Below are 24,304 nucleotides of genomic sequence, written 5' to 3'. Positions count from 1 at the left end.
GCTCACAGTTATGTGTTTGGAGCATGAAGACGAATCATGCATGACTGGAGTTTGTCCACGTGAGACTGTCACGCTGCACTGAAGAGCGTTACTCACCGCCCCTGTTCCTGCCTCTTCCTCTGATCCTAAAGCTTTCCTGCTTCTCATGTGAGGTTACAGTAGGTTTTAGCTCGTCCCATCTCCACACGTACAGTACAAGCGATTGACTCGAGGGCTGTATCTGGGCTTGTTCTGCCTGCAGGTCTCAGTGTCTCAGAGCTCGCCCTCCAAAGAGACCAGCCAGGCCAAAGTGAGTTCATCAGCTCATCACACTCACCTCTGCACATCTCTGTCTAACTCCCCTTCTCTTCTCAATATAGCCCACACAGATCTGACATTACAGTGTGTGTCTTTAGTTGTAGCGTGATAGACTGAGAACTGTTCAATTAAATATTATATGGAGTTTATTTGCAAAAACAGATGACTCCAAAAAATCATGTTTTTTTATGATGTTATGTTTTTATTGTTTTATTGTGTTAGTTAGCTGTATTTTTAGTTTTTTATTTCATCAAAATAAAATTCATCTGTTTTTGCAAATGAACTCTTCATATATAGTTAAAGAAATATGCCAGATAATATTAGTGTAATAGTTTCATATGAAAATGTTTTAACACTTTTTAAATATTAAAATGCATTTTTATTTATTTTATATTTAATTTTTAAATAATTTATATGAATTAATTAATTGAATAAAATTGTGTGTGTATTTTTGTGTATAATATATATTTTTGTGTTTTTAGGATATTATATATTTTAATAGTATATATTTAATATGTTAATATGCCAAATATTTATTACCTATTTAATTAATTATTTATTATTTTTATTTATTATATATTTAATTTTTAAATACTTTACATGAATTAATTAATTGAATAAAATTGTGTGTGTATGTATTTTTGTGTATAATATATATTTTTGTGTTTTTATGATATTATATATTTTAATAGTATATATTTAATATGTTAATATGCCAAATATTTATTACCTATTTAATTAATTATTTATTATAATTAATAATATATACCTAATAAACCTAAAATACACACATTTCTCTTATATAGTGTTACTGTGTTATTGTTATTAAAATTGTATTACTTTGATTCATCTCAAATTTTAGTACTATAATACAAAATAAATGATAGAAAATATACTTAAGTATAAATTATTGAGTTATTTATATAACTGTTATAATGTTCATTAATATTTTATACAATAATGTTTTGATATATATTCATGATTTATATATAATTATGTTTTTCAATAAAATCGAATTAATTAATAATAATAGCAATATAATAAGAATATAGATGTGTGATTGTATTGCTCATTTTCTCAGCAGATATTGATATCAGATGGAAAAAAACACATTGTTCAGCTAGTAATCATCCGTCTTTCCTTCTGGAGATCTTTGGGTGCTTGCATTGGGTTTTTAATCATCCAGTCATTGTTTATCCCACAGCCGGGATGCTCAAATTGCACAGTTTGGGTAGCACTTAAGAAAATGCTGGCTGTAAATATAATTATAATATTGCTTAACCCTTGTTGGTTTTAAAATGTGCAGCAGTGAACAATCACCAAAGTAATGGCATTGCATTATTCATAGACATTTTTTGGTGACAGTTCACTGAACTGAATATCCCTGCATCACAATGTCCATTAGTAGCTCACCAACCAGATACTCCTCAGTCATTTCTGTTTTGTATCAGTTTCATTCACTTAATTGGTGATTTTTATTAGCTAAGTTTACAAACGAGAGGAAACGGTGTATTTAAGAGCCCTAATGGTGTTCACACTAACAATCAGCAGGGCGTCTTCATTGTCAATGATGCTAGTTGCTTTCAGATGCTTCTGCTTGTGTCCTCTGTTGTCTTCCCTCTCTAACCTGAACCTCCCTGGTGTCCCGTCCCTCCCGGCCCGCCGTGCTGTGTTGTAGGTTCAGATAGTCTCCAAAAAACTGGACTACAGTCACGTGACTTCTCGCTTGGGCTCCAAGGACAATATGAAACATGTTCCTGGTGGAGGGAACGTAAGTAACGTTACTGCATGCGGTGTAGCCGTCGTTCAGACAAACACAGACAGTCACTGTGCCACACGATGCGCTCAGACCCAACAATGAGACGCTTTCTTCACTTAAGAGCTGGGAGAAACGCTGCCAAATCCTATGTTGCTGAGCTGCATTTTCCAAAACAGCGTTCCAAAGCAAATCATGGTGACAGCAGAGGTTTGCATTCTGGACGTTTGTTCATAATCTTCACTCACACTAACTGAAATCTGCTGCGATGCTCTCTGAAATCTCAGAGTTTTTAGAGATGTTTTTCATCACCTTCAAGGTTCAAGCACTGCTTGCGACGTCTTTTATTTTAGCAGTGGAGCTTCGATTTGAGCAGCTTCATCAGATGATTGTGTGTTCACAGGTCCAGATTCTCAACAAGAAGGTTGACTTGAGTAAAGTGGCTTCAAAGTGTGGCTCCAAGGCCAACATCAAACATAAACCAGGTATGATGAAACCCTAAATAGTCATTTAAATGGCTTTAAAGGGATAGTTCACCCAAAAATGAAAATGTGATGAACATTTTATTTTTTGTTTTAAGTTAAGAGCAAAATATTGAAAGTAAAATCTAATTATTGAAATTAAAACATTGAATATAACATTTTTGAGTAAATTCAAAATGTTAAATAAAAACATTAAATGTAACATTTTAGGTAAAATCAAAATATGGAATAAAAACATTGAATGTAGCATTTACATTTTTTTATTAAAATAAAACCATTAAATTAAAACATTGAATAACATTTTTAGAGTAAAGTAAAAAAAAAAATATTATTAAGATTAAGATTATTAAGATCAAAATCTTCAATAAAAATTTGAATACACATTTTATCTTTTTAATTACGCCAAAATATTAAATAAAAACATTGAATGTAACAATTTTTTTAAAAAGTAAAATCTAAATATTGAATAAAAATATTGAATGCACATTTAATCGTTTTAATTAGGTAAAAATATTGAATAAAAACAGATGTAACATTTTATTGTTTAAAGTAAAATCAAAATATTGAATAAAAACAGATGTAACATTTTATTTAAAGTAAAATACAGCCCTGTCCACTCCCACCCTGTCTCGCTCAACGACTCCCTCGCGACCTCTCACACCACCCCGGCCCTCCTCTCCTCCCAGGAACAAGGGGGCGACGTCGGCTCGCTCACTGGACTCCGGATGTGATTTCTGTCTTCTCATTGGTCCGCTGTTCTCTAAACCCCGCCTCCTTCCATTGCTAAGACTCACATGATTGGTGTGCTCTCTGTTGACGGTTCTGCTCGGTGAGGCTGTACAGACTACAGTCATCAGGATGTGCAAAACAAGCCCTCAGTTGGAGCGAAATCTGTAAACTCTGAGGTCACACTGTAACATGGCTAAACTCACGCTACTCACACCTAGAAATCAGCACACCTGCTACATCACTTGTTGTAGAGCATGAATCTAGTATTCATAATCAAACCTGCACATACCCATCTGATCACCACATGCAAACACATCTGGATCCATCTGGACATCATCTCTCGCTGCCTTCAAGTCCTCATGGGAAGTTTGTGCTTACGAGTTATTTACCATGCGATCGTGTCATATAAAAAAAAAGCACTTTCTGACAAAATCGAGCTTTTTTTTTGTGCCAAAGCAACAAAATGAAGAGCAAAGGATGTGCATAAAAGGGATAGTTCACCCAAAAATGAAAATTCTGTCATTAATTACTCACCCTCATGTCGTTCCAAACCCGTAAGACCTTCGTTCATCTTCAGAACACAAATTAAGATATTTCTGATGAAATCCGAGAGCTCTCTGACCCTCCCATAGACAGCAAGGGTACTACCACGATCCTTTTTTTTAAATATATATAGTGTAGAAACCATTTCCACTCAGAAATTGCTAGTAAGTTTCACAATTACATTCAATGCATTAATTAAACATGCAATTTTAACCTCTTAACTGTCACCCGTCCCCTCTGTGGGACGCCTATGTTTACTTCAATAAAAATCCTAATCTAATCGTGACAAACTATATATTGTTGGAAAGGTCTAAGACTCCTAAATAGATATTTTACCACAGTTTTTTGTTAAAAAATTATGTAGGAAAAGTAATAGATTGTGCACCTCAAAAATCTACGTCATAACAGGAGTTCTGACCTTTGTCACAAAAAAAGACCTCAAAAATCTACATCATAACAGGAGTTCTGACCTTTGTCACAAAAAAAGTCTTCTTCGTTGCATTTCACTTTAGAAATCATCATAAATTATATATCAATTGAAAACTTCAAATCTCAAAATTCATCCTTTGAAACCCATTTAAAAATCAGACATTACCATGAAAATGGTACATCAAAATCATGTTACAAAATGTTTTCATTCATGAATTGTAAAAATTTAAGTTTGGATCGTGCACTTTCACGTCTATGTTCAAAAATGTGTGACAGTTAAGGGGTTAAAGTAGAAAAACAGAAACATTTTATTGTAAAATACACAGTTTTATTTACTACCACAAAATGTAATTTTTACAGTGGCGTCTTTAAAAACATCATTCAACATTTAATGTATTCAACATGTTAAAAAAAATGCAATTCTGCAGGTTTTTTTTTTTTTTTTTGCAGCTAAGAGGTCATGCCATGATCTTTTATTTGTTGTATGTCTTCACATCATACATCTTCGCAGAGCTTACCAAACTTTGATAAGCTTGCTTTTTGTCTCCACGTTCGCATGCGTATAAATGGAAGTCAATTAAACGTGTAGTGTGAACATCCCTTTATGCCTAAACAAGTATTTTCTGAAACATTTACACTTAAAATGGCTAATAACAGCTTTAACTTGGAAAGTCTAGATTTTGTAAGCACGATCATTCCCGCTTGATTTGAAGGCAGCTTCATTCAGCATACAGGGCTGTCATGTGACCCTCGCTCACCTCACCCTTGACCTCCAGTAGAGCTGACTTTGAAGCACATAGGTTTTCTGAATCTCTCTAAAACTATTCGTGATGTGTGTGTGTTTGAGTGAATACTGTAGCAATGACCTGTGTTGTTAAACGCTTTCTTTTGACTCTTCGTTTTATTTTCGTGACCAGCGGATGTTTCCTTTTCCTCGTTATTGTAAAGCAATATAAAGTCTCCTACAATGCCTATAAGACATGAAGCTCCATGTAAACGCACAGCAAACAGCGCTCATAGTGTCAAACGCAGCTCCAGACGGCTTCGTGAACGTGAAGAGGGTCTGAGGTGAACGTGTTTCCTTGTGGAAAAAGAAGTGCGCTTGTTGCCTCAAATCTTAAAAGTACATTTAATATATTGATCATAGTATAATATAACTGAAATAAAAGCCCACTTAAGTGTATTTAAAGTATGCTTTCATAACTACATACATACTTAAACACTCTTTGCTATAATCTGAAATTAAATTTTACATTAAATTACATTTTGAGTCATTATTTTAATAATCTTTAAAGAAGTACACTTATTTTGATGTGCTGACTAACATACTAAAGCACATGTAAAATACTTGATTATTAACATTTGATTTAATTGTTACGTGCTCTGAAATATTTAGGTTTAATTTATTTTACTAAACTACAACTTAATTACAAGTTTGTATTTAAAAATATATTTTTTCAAGTTTCAACAGAAATGACATTAAACTATTTTGTAGTTTTACACGCGTTTACACTTTAACCATCAAAGAGAAAAGAATTATGAAATTGCATGTAAAGATGTAATTAAGTCCTACTTAAGTGGGTCAAAAAAAGCATTCCTAAGTTCAGCTTATTGCATTTAATATACATTTAAACCATAATACACTTTAATTTCATTTACCATGCAATTAAGTGTCTGAAAACATTACGTTCAATTAACAATCAAGTATATTCTTTCAAAGTGTATCATTTCCCTAATACTCTTTTTAAAAGTATGCTAAAGTGTGCTTCTTTTTCACAAGGTGAAGGAAGTAGATGTTGACTTGATGCACGAGGGGTTTCTGTTAGCAATGAATGGTTGATGTTTTGGCATCATGTACAGTAGGTACAGTATGCTTTTATGTGGAAGTGAGGGTTGAGTTTGTGCCTGGTACCGATCGCATCCTGCCTTTGGAGGGACGCAGAGACAGAATGTCACGGCCTGAAACCTTTTACGTACTTTTAATAGTTGCTTATGAGTCTGGTGGTGCTTTGAATTCTTCTCTTATTGCATACATTTCTGCAGGTCTTTATTAAGAGTAAAAGCTTCGCATTATAGTGTGATCGTGTGAGTGGAAAGGATCCTGCGGTGGAGCCTGTAGCTTATTTCCTCTTGTAGCATTTTCTGTTATACGGTAGCTTATCTTCAGATAGCCTTTTTGAGGTCGCACAGACTCACACGCTTGACATGTAGCCGCTTGGTTTAGTGTCCTTTTGGTGTAATAACAGGGTAAGAGGACGTGGCCCGCCCTTCTTTTTGTGTTATTTTCTTCTTCAGCTGTGGGCGGTACGGAGGTCAGACAGACGATTTTTAGCACGCTTTTCTTTTTATGAGTATGACAAATTACTGTTGCATCTATTGCTTATTCTCATCAGACCTCTTTAATCCCAGAACATGCAAAGCAATAATACTGTCAGTGTGACAGACCCCAGATTTGAACTTTTAGAAACCTACATCATGCATGACAGCGTAAAGCATTCAGATCATGAAATATTATGCGATTGGTCGAAAAATTGACGAATGCATGTCCTTGTTAGAAAATCCAGTTTTTGAGAGGTAGCTTCGTTGAAATAAGTTTTAGATAACAAATACAAGTAGGACAGTAACTTCATTGTGTATTCTCATTTTTAAAGATTATTTAAATAATTCACCTAAATGAATTGGTGGAAAATGCCAAAAAATGGTTGCATGAATTTACGAATTGATGATTTTGGGGCAATATTATTATTTATGGTCTTTTTTTTTTTTCTTTCCAGGAAATGAGAAGTGTGTAAATATTAGGCTAAAGTCTGAAGGTTTTTTTTTGTTTTGTTAAGGACCTGTAGTCTTTGAGGACAGTAATAATGTTTAGCGGCTGTTTGTAGTGAAGAGGTCACATTTGAATCGGTTCCCTGTGCCTGAATGAACCCTGAGAACAATCCTACTATCATATATAGCCTATTTACATGTATTTACAGTTGATTTCCCTATTTTTTCTTTCCAGGAAATGAGAAGTGTGTAAATATTAGGCTAAAGTCTGAAGGTTTTTTTTTGTTTTGTTAAGGACCTGTAGTCTTTGAGGACAGTAATAATGTTTAGCGGCTGTTTGTAGTGAAGAGGTCACATTTGAATCGGTTCCCTGTGCCTGAATGAACCCTGAGAACAATCCTACTATCATATATAGCCTCTTTACATGTATTTACAGTTGATTTCCCTATGGTTTTACCGCTGTCTCTGTCAATGCATTTAATATTGGCATAAAAAAAGACATCTGCAATGGTCAAAGAAGCTGAGGGCTGATATTATGCACCTTTAATGGCTATTATTCATATTATTATTGTCACTTTGGCCCTGCATTTTTTTCAATGGAAAAGGCAGAGAACAAATGTATTTAAACTATATTAAAGCACATGTATTTGGCCGCCGTGTGTTTAATGTTGTGGCGAGCTTGGTAATGCTTATGCCCAGGTGATGCCAGGTGGGTCACGTCCAGATATTTAGCCCATGTCCTCTTTAACGTCTTCTAATAACTTCTAATAACCCTTTATGTTTCTATGAATCTTAGTCTTACGGGAAAAAGATACTCGGAATAACACTGTCAAACTAAAATGAGGGGATTGCATTGAATGTGTTTCAATTGCACAGATTTTATTGTGCCATGAAGGACCAGGGCATCCTGTTGAAGCAGGGAGAGGAGAGGTCCAATTATTATTATTATCAATATTATTATTATTATGGTTATGATTTTTTGTTTTGTTTTTCTTATTTGGAAGTAATCTGGGAGAGATATTGCCCTGGAGCCTAATTACACTCATAAAGATGTACAACCCTAAAGTAACATGGAAACTAAAGAAACATGACATTAATGTGCAGTAGATTCGGTTTCTGGAGATGCAGTAAGAAGCTCTATGAGGTGATATGAACAGAACATTCAGGCTGTTTGCCAGACTCATCATTTGCAAGGTTTTTGTCGGTTTGTTTTCCTTTTTTTTTTTTTTTTTTTTTTTTTGGTTTTTTTTCCTTTTTTTTTTTTTTTTTTAGTTTTTCCATGAAAATTAAATTTCATTATATTTTTTTGGTTTGAATGAGGTGTTTATTGTGGTTAATCGTTAACTATGATGTGATTAATAAACATTAAATAAAATAAAGTTTAAAACATTCGGTAGGTTGGGTTTGATCTTTACATATTAAAGCAAATGTTTCTTGTCTCCAGGATCATAAGTATTTATATGCTTCACAAAAAAAAAACATTTGTTTCGTTTATATTGCGATGTATTTTATTGACCATTTCAAGGAAGTAAAGTCAAACGCGTTGCGATGATACTGCGCATGTCTGGTCCTAAAGCATTTCCGGTGGCGCCATTTTTAAATCACAGACATGTCAAAACAAAATGACTTGCACGTACTTTTTAAGTCTAGCTAAAACAGAACAGTTAAGATATAAAAATAAAAAAAAAACGTGATGAAGTTGAATTACCCGAACGTACCCAGATGTGTATCAATATCTGGCTAACGTGTCTTTATCTAATTAATATTCAATTCTAATTCATCACGTGTTGTTGGTTTTAGATAAAAGTAGATACTTGCAGATTAGTCGGTGTATACAGTAGTCAACATTTGAAGTGGATCAAAACCTTTCATCTAAGTTGTCCTAAAACCAAAATAACTTTGATGAACTTTTTTGATCCACTTCAAATGTTTACTACTGTAATCCCACTTTGTTTTAGATTGATCCAAAACCAGTGGCAGACATTGACTTTTCCAAACCTGTTAGACAAAGAGCAATTCAGAGTATCCATTGTAGTCACACCAGACTCGCCAAGCAAGCTTTTTAAGTCCTTGAAGGTAAGGAAATCTTTGCAGAAACATAATCAATGACAATGTATGCGCAAAACATGAAATATGTGCATATATGGTTTTCATGGATATAGCCGCAAACATTGATATGCACATGGATATAGTGCCACTTGTGTGTGACTAAATCCGTAAGCCATAATCATCAAAATTTCAAGAAATAAAGGCTTGAAATATTTCACTCTATGTGTCATGAATCTATATAATATATGGGTTTCACTTTCTGAAATGAGTGACAAAAAATATTGACCTTTTTCATGATATTCTAATTTATTGAGATGCACCTGTATGTGACTATAGCCTTGAAAAATAAATCATATAGGAATATATTTCATGTTTGTCATATATACATAAACACACAAGTTATGATTTTGACATTGTACATAACTGGATTAACTAAAAATGTGTTACCAAGTTTTTGGGAAATATGTGCTACACAAATAAATTTGATTATAACAAATGTGATTCCTATTTCAGTATGAAGTCCCAGACTGTGCACCTTTGGTAGTGGCACAGACACTGCATCTGCAAACCATCCCTGCTTACTTTAGTGAACTGAATTGTAAGCACCTGCGAGAGAGCACACGGGTCAGTCCTCTAGTGAACAGTGGTTCGAGCAGAGACGGGGCCGAATCACTGCAAGTCACTTTAACGAAGTGTTAAGATGCAAGACAAGTCATTCACTAAATTCCAGGAGTTTCATTACCACGACGTAAAATGGGCGTTTCTAGAGGCGTTGTGAAAACGCCCCCTTTCCAAAAAATAAATAAAAAAATCAAGAGGTCACCTTGCGCCATGCGCAGAATGCTGTTTTAATGAATAAAAAAAGCGTCTGCGATGGATAATGAAGGACAAAACTATCATACAGGTTATTTTACGTTTTATAATCTTAAATTTAAACGACTTTTGAAAACAAATAAACAACCATAAAAATGTAAAACGTTGTGAATGTAATCTGACACGAAGTCTGCGATCAGGACAGGTATTTGAATTTAAAACAGTATGGATGTAATTTGACATAAAACACCTGTGATGAGGACAGGCATCTGAAATTACTGTATATAATATAAAAGGTATTTAACAGGAAACCCCTGTGATCAGGACAGGTATTTGAAGTAAATGGCTTTTCCCCACTGCGCATGATCGGTGACCTATGCAGATTCTCAAATAGGCCACGCCTACCTGATGACACAGTTTCGATTACGCTGCTCTGAAACCCCTGGAAAAAAGTGCATCCCTGCAAGACAAGTCAAGGTAACTTGACATCTAAAATCATGCACTCTAAAAAAATGCTGGGTTAAATATAACCCAGCGCTGGGTTAAAAAGGGACAAACCCAGCGGTTGGGTTGTTTTGAAACCAACCTCTGGGTCAAAGCAACCCAACGTCTGGGTCAAAACAACCCAATAGCTGGGTTATATTTAACCCAGCATTTTTTAGAGTGTGGGCTACACATCCAGCAGAAATGCACCAGCCTTAGCTTGGAGATAAGAACGATGAAAAACTAGCTAGAGAAGCCTTTACTTCAAACCAGATGACTTGTCATGACAGCTTGAGGGTGGAAGAAGTTGGTTTAGTAGTGAATCCAAAGTTTCCACATTTAGGAGCCAGCCCATACAGAATGGTCCATTGCAAGTGATGCCCACCTGCTACACTTGAAATCAAATGCCCAAACATAAGTCAAAGAAAAATCTATATACAAATGACACATACAATGCAACTTTTCATGTGCTAAATCTGCCACTAATATTAATGCTGTACGCCATCAATAACAATAAATTAAATCAATAACAAAATAAAGGTTTTCTAACCACTTGTCAGTGTCTATGATATATTTTTCTACTGAATTAATGACTTGTCCAAATTAGATAATGCAGAACATGCTAGTAATATTTTATCAGCTGTTACCACTGTGTCTTTGGGTCTTCGCTTGACCAAGTTTATGGGGAGCGTTTGTCGCAAAATATAGTCATTTTTAATGCGGCCAATAGCTCTTTCCACGAGTTGAAGCTGGTATGAGTAGCTGTACCCCTTCTGCAGCAAAATACTCATGAAAACTAAACCCTCTGTCAGCCATGACAATGTCTCCTTCTTCCAAAAGATCAATCGAACTAGACAGTTTGGTGATTGTTTTGTCACTAGCTCTCCCATCCCAAGACTCGGAAAGGAATGTGATTGATCCTGTTGGACTGATGCCAACCAGGAATTTGATGCTGTTGTGGGACTTCTAGTTGGAGTAGGTCTCCAACCTCACTGAATTGAAAGGGGGGCTTCTGAACAGGGAAGAAATATTCTTTTGAATATTGTTTCTTGAAGGCCAATAAATTAGAGCGGCGAAACGCTGTGCCATTGTTCAACCAGTCATGAAATATGGCAGAGATTGTTGCACAACTGCAAAGAAACCTGAAGGCAAGATCTTTGAGTGAGGCCAATCTCAGTTTCATTAAAGGGGTCATATGATGCTATTTTAAAGATCATTATTTTGGCCATTTTAGGTAGGTGTGGCTGACTCTTAACTTTTATAAAGAATATCTCTTTGGATTTGAGACTTTAGTCTTTGCAACTTTACAGATCTTCTTTATGCACCTAGAGCTTGTAACACTCTAAAGAGAAAGGAAAACTTGAAATTGCATCATATGACCCCTTTAAGACTAAGTAAAACTGGAGAGCTGTTGGAGGATTCATTGTTCTCAGACTCCACGCAGTGGTGAGATATGTCAGAAGTGCGAAGAAGACTTTGGATGAGCGAAGGCCAGTGTAGAAGTGAATGATTTGATCATCCTTTAAACCCACATCAGATTTCAGTTGTTTCCTCTCACAGGTGAGTGCTTGAACCTTTGACTCCAGGCTTCTCACTCGCTCTTTGTAAGATGTGTTCAGTTTCTCCATGTCTTCAATATCCCTCATAGTGAGATCTGTTCCAACACACATATCACTGTAAGTCCATGTTAAAAGTAAACTAGCCTGTAAAATCTACACAGTGAACGCAAAACTACAGAATCACAATGCAACTACTATTAGCGGAAGTGCTTTACCGGAAATCTGACACATTATAGTTCGAAAATGGCGGCGCTCGCGCGTACGTGAAAAATAAGGTGGATACAGTCTATGGTGTGTGTGTGTGTATATATATAGAGAGTTCATTTGCAAAAACAGATAACTCCGTTTTTAACAATTCTCAGAAATCATGTTTTTTCATTGTGCATTCCAATTAATCTCAAACTGCAGTTGGGTTATTTTGACTAGGTTAAAAAATAACCAAAAAAAACTAACACAATAGAAACATCATAACATAATAAAAAAACACGATTTTTGGAAAATTTAAACGGAGTCTTTAAGTTTTTGCAAATAAACTCTTCATATATATATATATATATATGGTTGTAATGGTCTATATAAGCTCATAATTTTAGATTTCTGAGCATTAATTTTGCTTTTCTAATATTCTCAGAAAAATCTTAAAAACTGGACAAATGTGACTTGGTGAAAATCTGTTTTAAAGACAGGGTATTGATTTAATTTTTCTTATTTATTTACTTATTTACTCAAGGCATTATTTTTGAAAAAAAAAGAAAAGGTAAGGATTTTACTTATTTACTCAAGGCATTATTTTTGAAAAAAAAAGAAAAGGTAAGGATTTTTACACTGGTTAATTTCATATGTTGTAACATAGGCCTACCCTTTCATATTTTTGTAGTGTAGTAGATATTATTTGTGCAAATTTTTTTTTTGTATTTTGCACATTTTCTTTCATTGCCTTATCGGACAATTAAGTCCTACATCTCCATGTTTTTTTTCTTAAAATGTTACATTTATTTCACTATAGTACTTCGGTACTTGTCTTTTTGTTATGTAGATATTAGCCAGTAGTTTTCCATCACGAGATCACGTGACATCACACGTAAACTCTCCCGCCGTCTGCGCGAGACTTCAGTCTACGGCACGGCGGGAACTTTCTCAACGTCAAAGAATTTTCTCCTCAGATTTTCGAAAGCTTCATTTCGACGATATAACATTCAAGGTACAAAGTTTGTGTTGAAATCCAGTTCAACCAATTAAATAGATTAAAACTTTACAAAAATAAATAAAGTTTAAGGATGTTTTTATTCAGAAAAATACAGCAGACAAAACTGTCAGATGTGGCAACGGTAACGTTACGTAATTACATTTTACACATTAAGCTTTTTTGTTTTAAATTAACTTGATTAAGTGATTATTAAAGTGCTTAATTACATGTTATTGTTGCTAACAGTATTTTTAATGAGGTGACAAACTCACAAAGTGATTTTAAAGCCACAAAAAAACGTGAATTTTACCGAGAGAAATCTAGTAACGTAACATTATATGAAAGACGTTTAATCTGATGCAGGCATAGACTGTATAAGGATGCAGATACAATCTGTATTAAACCAAATATCGTTATTGATAGGTTATTTTCACTTGAGGAAATGCTTAAAAGTCAAAATGGGGAAAGAAAGGCAGGTTCTTAAGAGCCACAGTAAGTTAAAGCATTTGGGATCCATCATTAACACCGTGCACAGGTCACGATTTACAAAGGTAAGGTACGAAAGAAATATTGAACGATTATTTTTAAACTAATCAAGTCGTGAAAATTTGTACATTTTATATGATGTTTCGTCAGGTGCAATATTGTTGCTAACAGTATTTTTAATGAGGTGACAAACTCACAAAGTGATTTTAAAGCCACAAAAAAACGTGAATTTTACCGAGAGAAATCTAGTAACGTAACATTATATGAAAGACGTTTAATCTGATGCAGGCATAGACTGTATAAGGATGCAGATACAATCTGTATTAAACCAAATATCGTTATTGATAGGTTATTTTCACTTGAGGAAATGCTTAAAAGTCAAAATGGGGAAAGAAAGGCAGTTTCTTAAGAGCCACAGTAAGTTAAAGCATTTGGGATCCATCAACACAGCGCACAGGTCACGATTTACAAAGGTAAGATACAGGGTACGTACGAAAGAAATATTGAACGATTATTTTTAAACTAATCAAGTCATGAAAATTTGTACTTTTTATATGATGTTTCGTCAGGTGCAAAAGAGCGCCAAGTTTTTCCTCCATGACGTCCGATTCGTGGTGGCGGGAAAACAACAACAAGAACAACATATGAACCGGTTCTTTTTAACGAGTCAGTCTGTTTGACGATTCTGAGTCAAAGTCACTTAGTAAGTGAATCACTGATTTGTATGTCTTTTTTTATGTCTGTTCATATCCTGTAATTAAACATATACGTTGTTATTATTATTCTAGCTTATGATGTCAAATTTTAATATTGTAGCTTATGATGTCAAATTTTAAGGGACACTTTATAATACAACAGCATATTGGGACACAACCAGAAATAAAAACATTTACAAAATATAGTGATATTTAAGTGACTCAAACATGCTCAGAATAAATAGTGACAACATCAGTGGTGACATGGATATCTTGAATCAAGCTGCAGAGTGGAATAGGGTAAGTATTTAATTAATTTGTCCTAATTTTGTGAACCATACGTCAGCCAGGTAATGTATTGTAATCAGTTATGGAAAAAGTGTTTGCATAGTAAAATATGCTATACTTCAAATATATGAAACCCACAACATTTGTAGAGCTTACCCTTAGTACCATTGGACATATTTACACTATGGACAAAAGTATTGGGACACCCCTTCTAATGAACATGTTTGACTACTATAGCAATTTCCATAAGTACAAATCTTAATGTTTAAGCATATAATGATATTCTTGGGAATTGTGTGCTTCTAACAGTTTGTACTCTGTGTATAAGGCAAGGTTAAAAAAAGAAATGATTGATTCAGTCAGTGTGGAAGAACTTGACTGGTCTGCAGAAAGCCAGGTCCTAATCTCAGCTGAACACCTTTGGTGTGACTTTAAGGGATAGTTCACCCAAAAATGAAAATTCTGTCATTAATTACTCACCCTCATGTTCCAAACCTGTAATACCTCAGTTCATCTTTGGAATACAAATTGAGATATTTTTAATGCATTCTGAGAGCTCTCTGACCCTCCCATAGACAGCAATGTAATTAACATGATCAACGTCCAGAGACGTAGCAAGGAGATCGGTAAAATAATCCATGTGACATCAGGGGTTCAGCCGTAATTTTTTGAAGCTACGATAATACTTTTTGTACGCAAAGAAAAGAAAAATAATGACTTTATTCAACAATTTGTCTCCTCCGCAAATTGTATTCTCGCTTCATAAAATGACGGTTGAACCCCTGATGTCACATGGATTATTTTACCGATCTCCTTGCTACGTTTCTGGACCTTTATCATGTTAATTACATTGCTGTCTATGGGAGGCTCAGAGAGCTCTCAGAATGCATTAAAAATATCTTAATTTGTGCACAGTTGTTGCGGTTTATCATATATTTAATGCCCACTTTTACACTTTAGATACATGGTGAGACAATGATAAAACAGAAATGGAAAACAAAGCCACAGACACAAGAATTCAGAATTGCAGTTTTTTATTGCTTCATCAGAACCAGTACATGAATGTGGTTTCACAGCAAACAAAAGCTTTATAGTGGAGAATTACTCTTCATCATGTCCTTTCTGTAATAAGAGAGCAAAGAGAATGTAAGTATCATAGTAGTGTACTATATCATATTTTTTAATTGGACAGAAAAATTACCTTGGATCCTGAATCAGGGCTCTTGGCTCTCAGCTTGTTGACCTGAGATTCAGCAATATCAGCCCTCTCCTCTGCCTCATGCAGCTCATGCTGCAGCTTACGGAACTTGGTCAGATTAGCATACGCCTGTTCCTCCTGAAAAACACATTAACAAGAACATATGGTTAAAAATAATACAGAGACATCAATACTTCAATATCCGAGTGGCATTGTTAACTTACCGCCTCCTCAGCAGCTCTCTTGTAGGACTTGACCTTCAGCTGGAGTTTGTCCACCAGATCCTGAAGACGTGCCAGATTCTTACGGTCCTCAGTCTGTTAATAGACTTACTCAATTCTTGAGAGAATACCGCGAGCTCTTGCTTGAATCCCAGTTATGTTGAGAGCAAGACGGTCATCTCTCATCTCTTCAAGGGTACCCAGCAGACCAGCCTTGAAGAACACCTTTACAAAACATATGTCAATATTTATTTACTGTTTATTTTCTTTACACTTTCTGCATTATGATCATTTGAATTGGCTATTTGAAGAGAAATTTTGTTAGAATATTTTATACCTTAGTATGTCCTACCTTGTACCGGCTGTGGTCAAGGTCCAGTGAGCCCAGCAGTTTCTCAGCAGCTTTCTTGTTGTCAATGAACTGATCCTCTGGAATAGCAGATGGGTTCAGAATACGGTATCTAACAAGAGGTACAAAAGTAACAAAGTTTTACCCCCTGTGCATTAAAATGTTTATTCCAGTCATTATTTTAGTGTCTCTTTCAGGTTTTTCATCTCTGCTTGACATCTCCATACAGGATCCTGTTGGGGAAGCCCTTTCTGCAGATTCTGATGCCCTCCAGCACACCGTTACAGCGCAGCTGGTGCATGACCAGAGGATTCTCCATCGCCCCAGGAGTCTTAGTCTCATTTGGAATCAGGCAACGCACAAAGTGAGGGTGAGTTGACCTCAAGTTGGTCATCAGCTTGTTCAAGTTCTCCTGTGATTGAAAAACAAACCATAACATTGTAAGGTATGCAATTTTGAACTTTTTGTTTTGATCATTTGTTTTAATAATCCTTACCCTATGAAGGGCTGACACAGTCTGGAAAGACGAACCCTTTTTGTTGCCACCTCCTTTACCTCCCTTGGCATCTTGGGCTGAAACCAACAGAAAATGTAAAATAAAAGTGTTTTAGCATGTCACATTACAGTTCAAACCCAGAAAAAAAAGTATACTGAATACGCTTTACTGAAGGTCAGTACACACCTGAGTCAGCCCCAGCATATCCAGCAAACAGGAATGACAGCAGCTTCACAGTAGACTTTTGGAAGAGTCCAACCACAGTCTCATTAAGAGGGTCCTTGTTCTTCACCAGCCAGTTATTAATGTTGTAGTCCACAGTGCCAGCATAGTGAACCAAGGAGAAATGGGCCTCTGGTTTACCCTTGACAATCCTGGGCTTCTGGAAAGTAGGATTCTTACTCAAGTGGTTGTCATAGAGCTTAGCTTTGAATGTTGCATCACTGGCTTTGGGGAACATGCACTCCTCTTCAAGGATGGACATGATACCCATAGGCTACAGAGAACAAAATATAATGGAAAAAATATTGTGTAAATAATATGAAAAAGCGAGAACACACAAAACAAATGTTTTAATTATGATTATAATGAATATTTCTGCACATAAACCCACCTTTTCAATTAACTCAATACAAGCCGCTAAGTCCATGCCAAAGTCAATGAACTCCCACTCATTGCCCTCCTTCTTGTATTCCTCTTGCTCCAGCACAAACATGTGGTTGTTGAAGAACTGCTGCAACTTCTCATTAGTGAAGTTGATGCACAGCTGCTCAAAGGTGTTGAACTGCAGGTGGGATATGTTTTATAATCACATTGGTGAAACAGCATGCACTGCTTGTTTTATTTGTTTTAGAATAACAAAAATCTATTGATGTAATCTTACATCAAAGATCTCAAATCCAGCAATGTCCAGCACACCAATGAAGTACTGACGAGGCTGTTTGGTGTCCAGGGATTGGTTGATTCTCACAACCATCCACAAGAACATTTTCTCATACACTGACTTTGCCAGAGCACCAATAGAGTAGTACACCTGAAAGGAGTGGAAGAACATTAGAAAATTGATTAAAATATTGCTTTTTTGTTGTAACGTGATTTCCAAGCTCTACATTTTACATTATATAAAGTTTCTTCACCTGTTGGACACTCTGTCCCTTGGTCACCCACTCATTTCCTACTTTAACTCTCGGGTGGCACAAACCCTTGATGAGATCAGCCGAGTTCAGGCCCATCAGATATGCGACTTTGTCAGCATCTTGTAAAGAAAAAAGTTTTTTTTTTCATTTAGAACCGTTTATCAAAAAGTCACCAGTGGCGGAGTGGTAATGATTGTACAACATCACCTACTTTCAGTCCCATCAGCCTCTGCCTGTTCCTCTCGTTGCTTCTGCTTGAACTTCATGTTGCCGTAGTGCATGATGGCACCAATCAGCTTGTAGATGTCTTTTCATCTGTAGTGAAGCCCAGCACATCAAACGCATCCTGCCATTTGAAAGCAGCATGACAAAGCAATAATATAAGTCTACTTTTATTATCCTTTTTGTGGCACTTCACAACAGTTCTAATATATGTATATTTTGTTTGATAGAGAGATATGTTACTAACGTCAGTGGCAATCAGCTCTTCAGCATCATCAATGGATGCCACTTGTGTCCCTCCTTGCGAGATGTAGGCGTAGTCTCTAAGGAGAAATGGGAACATAGAACAGAAAATACTCTTCTAATTAGAAACAGTAATGTAATAGATGTGACGGGTAATTTTACCTTGCAGTTCTGGTTTCTTCTGATACAGGATCTGGTAGAAGATGTGGTAGTCTCTCTCAGCCTTGAGCTGATAAGTGACACGAGACTTCTCCAGCAGATCTAAATTAGGAAAATTCACAAAATGATTGCTGCGTCAAATATATTTGTATGTACTATAGTTTTCCAATCATAACCGTGATAATGTAAAGCATACTCACAAGTTTCAATATCTGCAGAAGCCAATTTTCCACTTACACCAAAGTGAATCCGGATGAATTTACCCTGTTCAGTTAGAAAAATAAATAATTCATAATCACATCATTTTTTTAATATTAATTATACGCATTATACACCAATGCTTTCTCCACTAATAGGAAGGACTTACAAATCGGGAGGAATTGTCATTTCTGATGGTCTTGGCATTGCCAAAGGCCTCCAGGGCAGGGTTAGCTTGGATGATTTGATCCTCCAGAGTATCCTATAAACAAACCATTTCATTTTTGAAATCTTCAAATGAACACAATAACATTTTAAAATTAAGTAATATTCATAGTTTTATTTTAGTACAGGTAGTTTTGTGGCTATATTCACCTTCTTCTCAGAAGCTGCATCTTTTTTCCCAGATACAGCAGCAATGCTGGCAAAGTACTGGATGACTCTTTTGGTGTTCACAGTCTTTCCAGCGCTGGATTCTCCACTGTGGATTAAAACGGTAGACGTTATTATAATTTAAACACATTTAATCTCACAAAAAAGTGAGGCTGAAATGACTTACGTGATCAGGACAGACTGGTTCTCTCTGTCTGTTGGGTGAAATTCACAAAGAAAAACGTTTTATGTATAGTATTTTACAGTATAAATTTGTTTAGTTGAATAAATGTGAAATACATTTCTAGGGCTGCAACCAGTGTTGGGCAAGTTACTCTGAAAATGTAATCAAATTACTGATTACTCCTTTTAAAAGTAATCACGTTACTGTTCTGATTACTTTATTTCAAAAGTAATTAATTACTATTTACGTTACTTTTTTCTCCATGAAATTTATGAAATCCCAGCATACACGCTCCCAATAAATATTTGTTATTAAAGCATCAACATTCACAGAACTCTTATTTTTAACTAAAGCAAGCGGCTGCTGCGTGCATGGTTTGTCATGGCAGAATGTCAGCAGAGCGCTACATTTATACGCCTTACTGACGTTGATGAGATTAACCCCTTAGGTATCGAAATTTGGTACCGAACGACGAGACGTTTTTCGATACTCGATGGTATCGAGGCAATTCGGTCGGTGCCTAAAAAGTATCGAACTCGATACTCAGCCCTATTTATAATACTATATAACACTAATATTACTGTAATATTACTATTGTAATGCTATTTTAAATGTTACTTTTGTTAAATAAAAATATTAAGAAAAAATTATTACAATTTAAATTTTTTTATTTTATATTACAACTGTACAATGACAATACTAATACAAATACAAACACCAGCACGTAATCAGCTGAGGCACAAAGTGCATATATTTAATTAAATCACAGCCTTTACGATTTGATAATCACTTACTTAATTTTGTTAATTATGCAGCCCTGAAAGAAAATGTTTTTAACCTGCATAAACTGTGTGCTGTGTATGTCAAAATGTGGCAAACAAACTTATGTACAGTGCAGTGAAAAGGTTTTTGCCCCCTTCCAGTTTTTTTATTTAATTATTTATTATTTTTGCATATTTGTCACACTTGAATGATTCAGATCATCAATCAAATTTTAATATTACACGAAGATAACCCGAGTAAATACAAAATGCAGTTTTGAAATAATGATTTCATTTATTAAGGGAAAAAAGCTGTCCAAACCTGCCTGGCGCTATGTGAAAAAGTAATTGCCCCCTAAATCTAATAGCTGGTTGTGCCACCCTTGGCAGCAATGGAGGGTTTTCGAGCATGAATGGACTGTTTAAGGTCATGCCACAGCATCTCAATCGGATTTAAGCCCGGACTTTGACTTGGCCACTCCAAAACCTTAATTTAGTTTTTCTTGAGGCATTCAGAGGTGGACTTGCTGGTGTGTTTGGGATCATTGTCCTGCTGCATAACCCAAGTGCGCTTGAGTTCGAGTTCACAAACTGATGGCCGGACATTCTCGCAAGTCGCAATTATGCAATTATGGCAAGTCGTCCAGGTCCTGAAGCTGCAAAGCAGCCCCAGACCATCACACTACCACCACCATGTTTGACTGTTGGTATGATGTTCTTTTTATCAAATGCTGTGTTGGTTTTACGCCAGATGTAACGGGACACACACCTTCCAACTTTCCAGACTGATACATGTCAGCTATTTTGTTTCTCATCTGTTCTTGAATTTCTTTAGATCGTGGCATGATGTGTTGCTCTTTAAGCATGCTTCACTTTGTCAGACATGTTCTATTGAAGTGATTTCTTGATTCAACAGGTCTGGCAGTAATCAGGTCTGGGTGTGGCTAGTGAAATTTAACTCAGCTTTCTAAAATAATGTGGTTAATCACAGTTCTTTCATGATTTAACAGGAGGGGGCAATTAATTTTTCACTTTGGGCCAGGTAGGTTTAGACAGCTTTTTTCCTTTAATAATGAAATCATAATTTAAAAACTGCATTTTGTATTTACTTGCATTATCTTTGTGTAATATAAAAATTTGTTTGATGATCTGAATCTTTTAAGTGACAAATATGCAAAAAATTAAAAAAACAGGAAGGGGGAAAAAACTTTTTCACGGCACTGTAGGTATAAATCAGTGTAGGTTGTGGATAACATCTTATCATATGTCCTAATAATCAATAAATATCTGTATACCTATATTTAGGGATGTATAAGTTTATTCTGCCTGTTTGTTTTTCTTACTAGCCAGTTGGACCCACCCATCACTATGTCCTTGGAGGTTGAGAGATCATTTCTGGTTTGCATCTCAGATTGTTGGGTCAAGCGGACGTTTTCTAAAGGTTGTGAGTTGAATGTGACATTGTCTGCAGCATGTCGCTTACATTGTTTCAGTGGTTAGCGTGAGTGCCTCATAGTGTTGCTTTCGTCAACGAAAATTATGACTAAATTATGACGTCACTTCCTCAAGCCCCACTCGCGGCATTATTATTTTCATTGACTAAAACTAGACTAAATGTCATCAGTTTTCGTCGACTAAAACTAGACTAGACTAAAAAGAGTATGAACGTGACTAAAACTAATAAAAACTAAAATGACAGTTTCACACAAAGACTAGACTAAAACTAAAATTAAAACAGGCCGCCAAAAACAACACTAGTGCCTCATTAAGGCCTTCACTCTGGATTAACAAGAGATCCGGAGAACCTTAACATCCTGTCTCTTTTCCTTCAGCTGCCAGCTCTGTCTCTTGCTATGACGAGGTGGAACATTCCGATCCACACTCTTCCCTGAGACGGAGGCGGTTCATTCTCAGCTGTTTAGGCCCTTTGACGTCTCGGCTCACCATAAGGTCAGTGACTTGACCCTTTGTGCATCATGACCATTGAGCAGGCTATTAATGGAGACTGGGGGGGGGTTTGTTTGTTTGATTTACTTCGACAAGTGTCCAACTAGATGTCCCATGATTCTTTGGCTCCTTTGATTGTGTTGCTTGTCATTTCTTCGTTATCCCTTGCTCAAGCCAGCTGTATGATGGAAGCAGAGAATACAGGTATTAATAATTGCATGATGCACCCCAATCTATCTATCTATCTATCTATCTGTAGTATTTTCTAATAAGGTTCCAGTTGTTAACATCAGTAAACTACATTAGTTATCCTGGGCTAACAATGAAAATTAAGAAATTTTAATCTTAATTAGTTTAATCTTAAAACTAGATTAAATCTTAGATTAATCTTAGTTTAAGTTAATGATAATTTCAGCATTTACTAATTAATTTTAACATTTACATCAAATCTTATTTAATGGACCTGAGCTAACATGGACTAACAATGAACAGCTCCATTTTTTATTAACTAACATTAACAAAGTAATTTTATTTATATTATGTTTATTTATATTCATGTATACACTAGTCAACATTTGAAGTGGATCAAAACCTTTCATCAAAGTTAACCTAAAACCAAAATGCGTTCTTGTCTTAGGACAACTTTGATTAACTTTTTTGATCCACTTCAAATGTTGACTACTGTATATTTAATACTGCAACAAATGCAAAGCTCATTGTTAACTAATTTGTTATTGTTAATTAATGTTAACTAATAGGACCTTATTGTAGAGTGTTGTCTATCTATCTCTCTATCTATCTATCTATCTATCTACCTATCATCTTTTCTACAAGTACACTTGCTACCATTATGCAAATTGTCATGACTTTTGACCTCTGCTGTGCAAATGTTTATTTTTCCCCTCACTCCTGTTGCTCCTGGCGTCTGACTTGGCCACACACACACATTGGGCTCCCTGCAGAAGAACACTGAACACACTTCTGAAGAACAGACAAAGGTAATGCTTTTTCTTTCTGATTTTAGTTGCTCAATGTTTTAATTGACAGAGAAAATGTTTTAAAAAGTAATAAATATCATATTTCATGAATACTGAATTAAACCTTTTAAGAAACTAAAACCATCACACGATCATAATATGTGAGAACTAATAAAAAAGTAAAATTAGTAAATAGACAAACTGATACTAATTTCATTCCAATTGGCATTGGTTATGATTGTTCAAGGGTTAATGTCACGAAACCAAAAAGAAATGTCTGGGTTGTACTACACACCAAAATCAAAAAGAAAAAAAGAACAGTTTTGCATAAAGAAATCAAAGCCTAACTTTAGGACCTGTAAAATATTTATTTGCACCCACAGTTCTTAATCTCATTCTCATTGCTGTTATATGGGAAAGGGTTTCTTTTATGTAAAGTACATTTGTGAAGTACAATTGAAAATCTAAATATTTATATTTGTACTGAATTTAATTTACGTCTTCCAAATAACGTCACAATTAAAAAATCATCCAAAGAATGTATCCATTCATTGATTAAGTTTGCGTTGCAAAATATGTTTTGTCTTTACTTTGATTTTTGGGTGAAATATGACATTTATCTGAGAAATTTGTGATTACTTTCATTTGGTTAGTAACTGAGAGTGTGTTTTGATAAGTAAGTAGGGGAGAGTGGGGCAAGTTGTCACAACGTTATGTTTCAGTAGCTATAAAGTTTGGTTTATTATGCAAACCTCATACATGTGTTAGCAGAAATTAGGATAAAATTATTTGTGAACCGTGTCTCCCAAACTAAATTTCTAAACTCATTCTTCTATAGCTGGATATATGTTGGGTCAATAAGTGAAAATAATAAACACTGAAATGATCAGAAGTCAGCTGCATGATATATGGTAGCGGCTCATAGTAGTGAACTGATCCCAGGAGTATTTTTTCATAAACATCTGGTCATTGGTAGAGTTAACACATTTTTCTCTTGTATTTTCAAATGCTTTAGTTACCAGTGCAATGGGTAACATGAACTAACAATGAGCAATACTTGTAGAGCATTTGTGACTCTGGAGCACAAAACCAGTCATAAGGGTCAATTTTTCGAAATTGGGATTTATGCATCATCTGAAAGCTGAATAAATAATGTTAGGATAGGACAATATTTGGCCAAGATACAACTATTTGAAAATCTGGAATCTGAGGGTGCAAAAAAAAATCTAAATATTGAGAAAATCATCTTTAAAGTTGTCCAAATGAAGTTCTTAGCAATG

At 35.3% G+C, this 24,304-nt stretch overlaps 1 protein-coding gene and 1 pseudogene across 1 annotated transcript in view; one reads left to right on the top strand and one right to left on the bottom strand.

The window, feature by feature from the left end:
* LOC107713383 (microtubule-associated protein 4-like) overlaps window positions 1–2,555 on the top strand; it is an 83,039-nt gene extending 80,484 nt beyond the window's left edge. The window contains exons 14-16 of the mRNA XM_016518881.1: window positions 242–289; window positions 1,976–2,068; window positions 2,457–2,555. Coding sequence (XP_016374367.1) covers window positions 242–289; window positions 1,976–2,068; window positions 2,457–2,555 — 240 coding nt within the window. The remainder of the gene's footprint in view (window positions 1–241; window positions 290–1,975; window positions 2,069–2,456) is intronic.
* A 19,567-nt stretch (window positions 2,556–22,122) lies between these two features.
* LOC107713376 (myosin-7-like) overlaps window positions 22,123–24,304 on the bottom strand; it is a 35,256-nt pseudogene continuing 33,074 nt past the window's right edge.

This window comes from Sinocyclocheilus rhinocerous, unplaced genomic scaffold, assembly GCF_001515625.1.
Source record: "Sinocyclocheilus rhinocerous isolate Xijiao unplaced genomic scaffold, SAMN03320098_v1.1 scaffold1575, whole genome shotgun sequence".
Taxonomy (NCBI): Eukaryota; Metazoa; Chordata; class Actinopteri; order Cypriniformes; family Cyprinidae; genus Sinocyclocheilus; species Sinocyclocheilus rhinocerous.
Note: the sequence above shows the minus strand (reverse complement) of the source record. Positions and strands in the feature narration are given on the sequence as shown.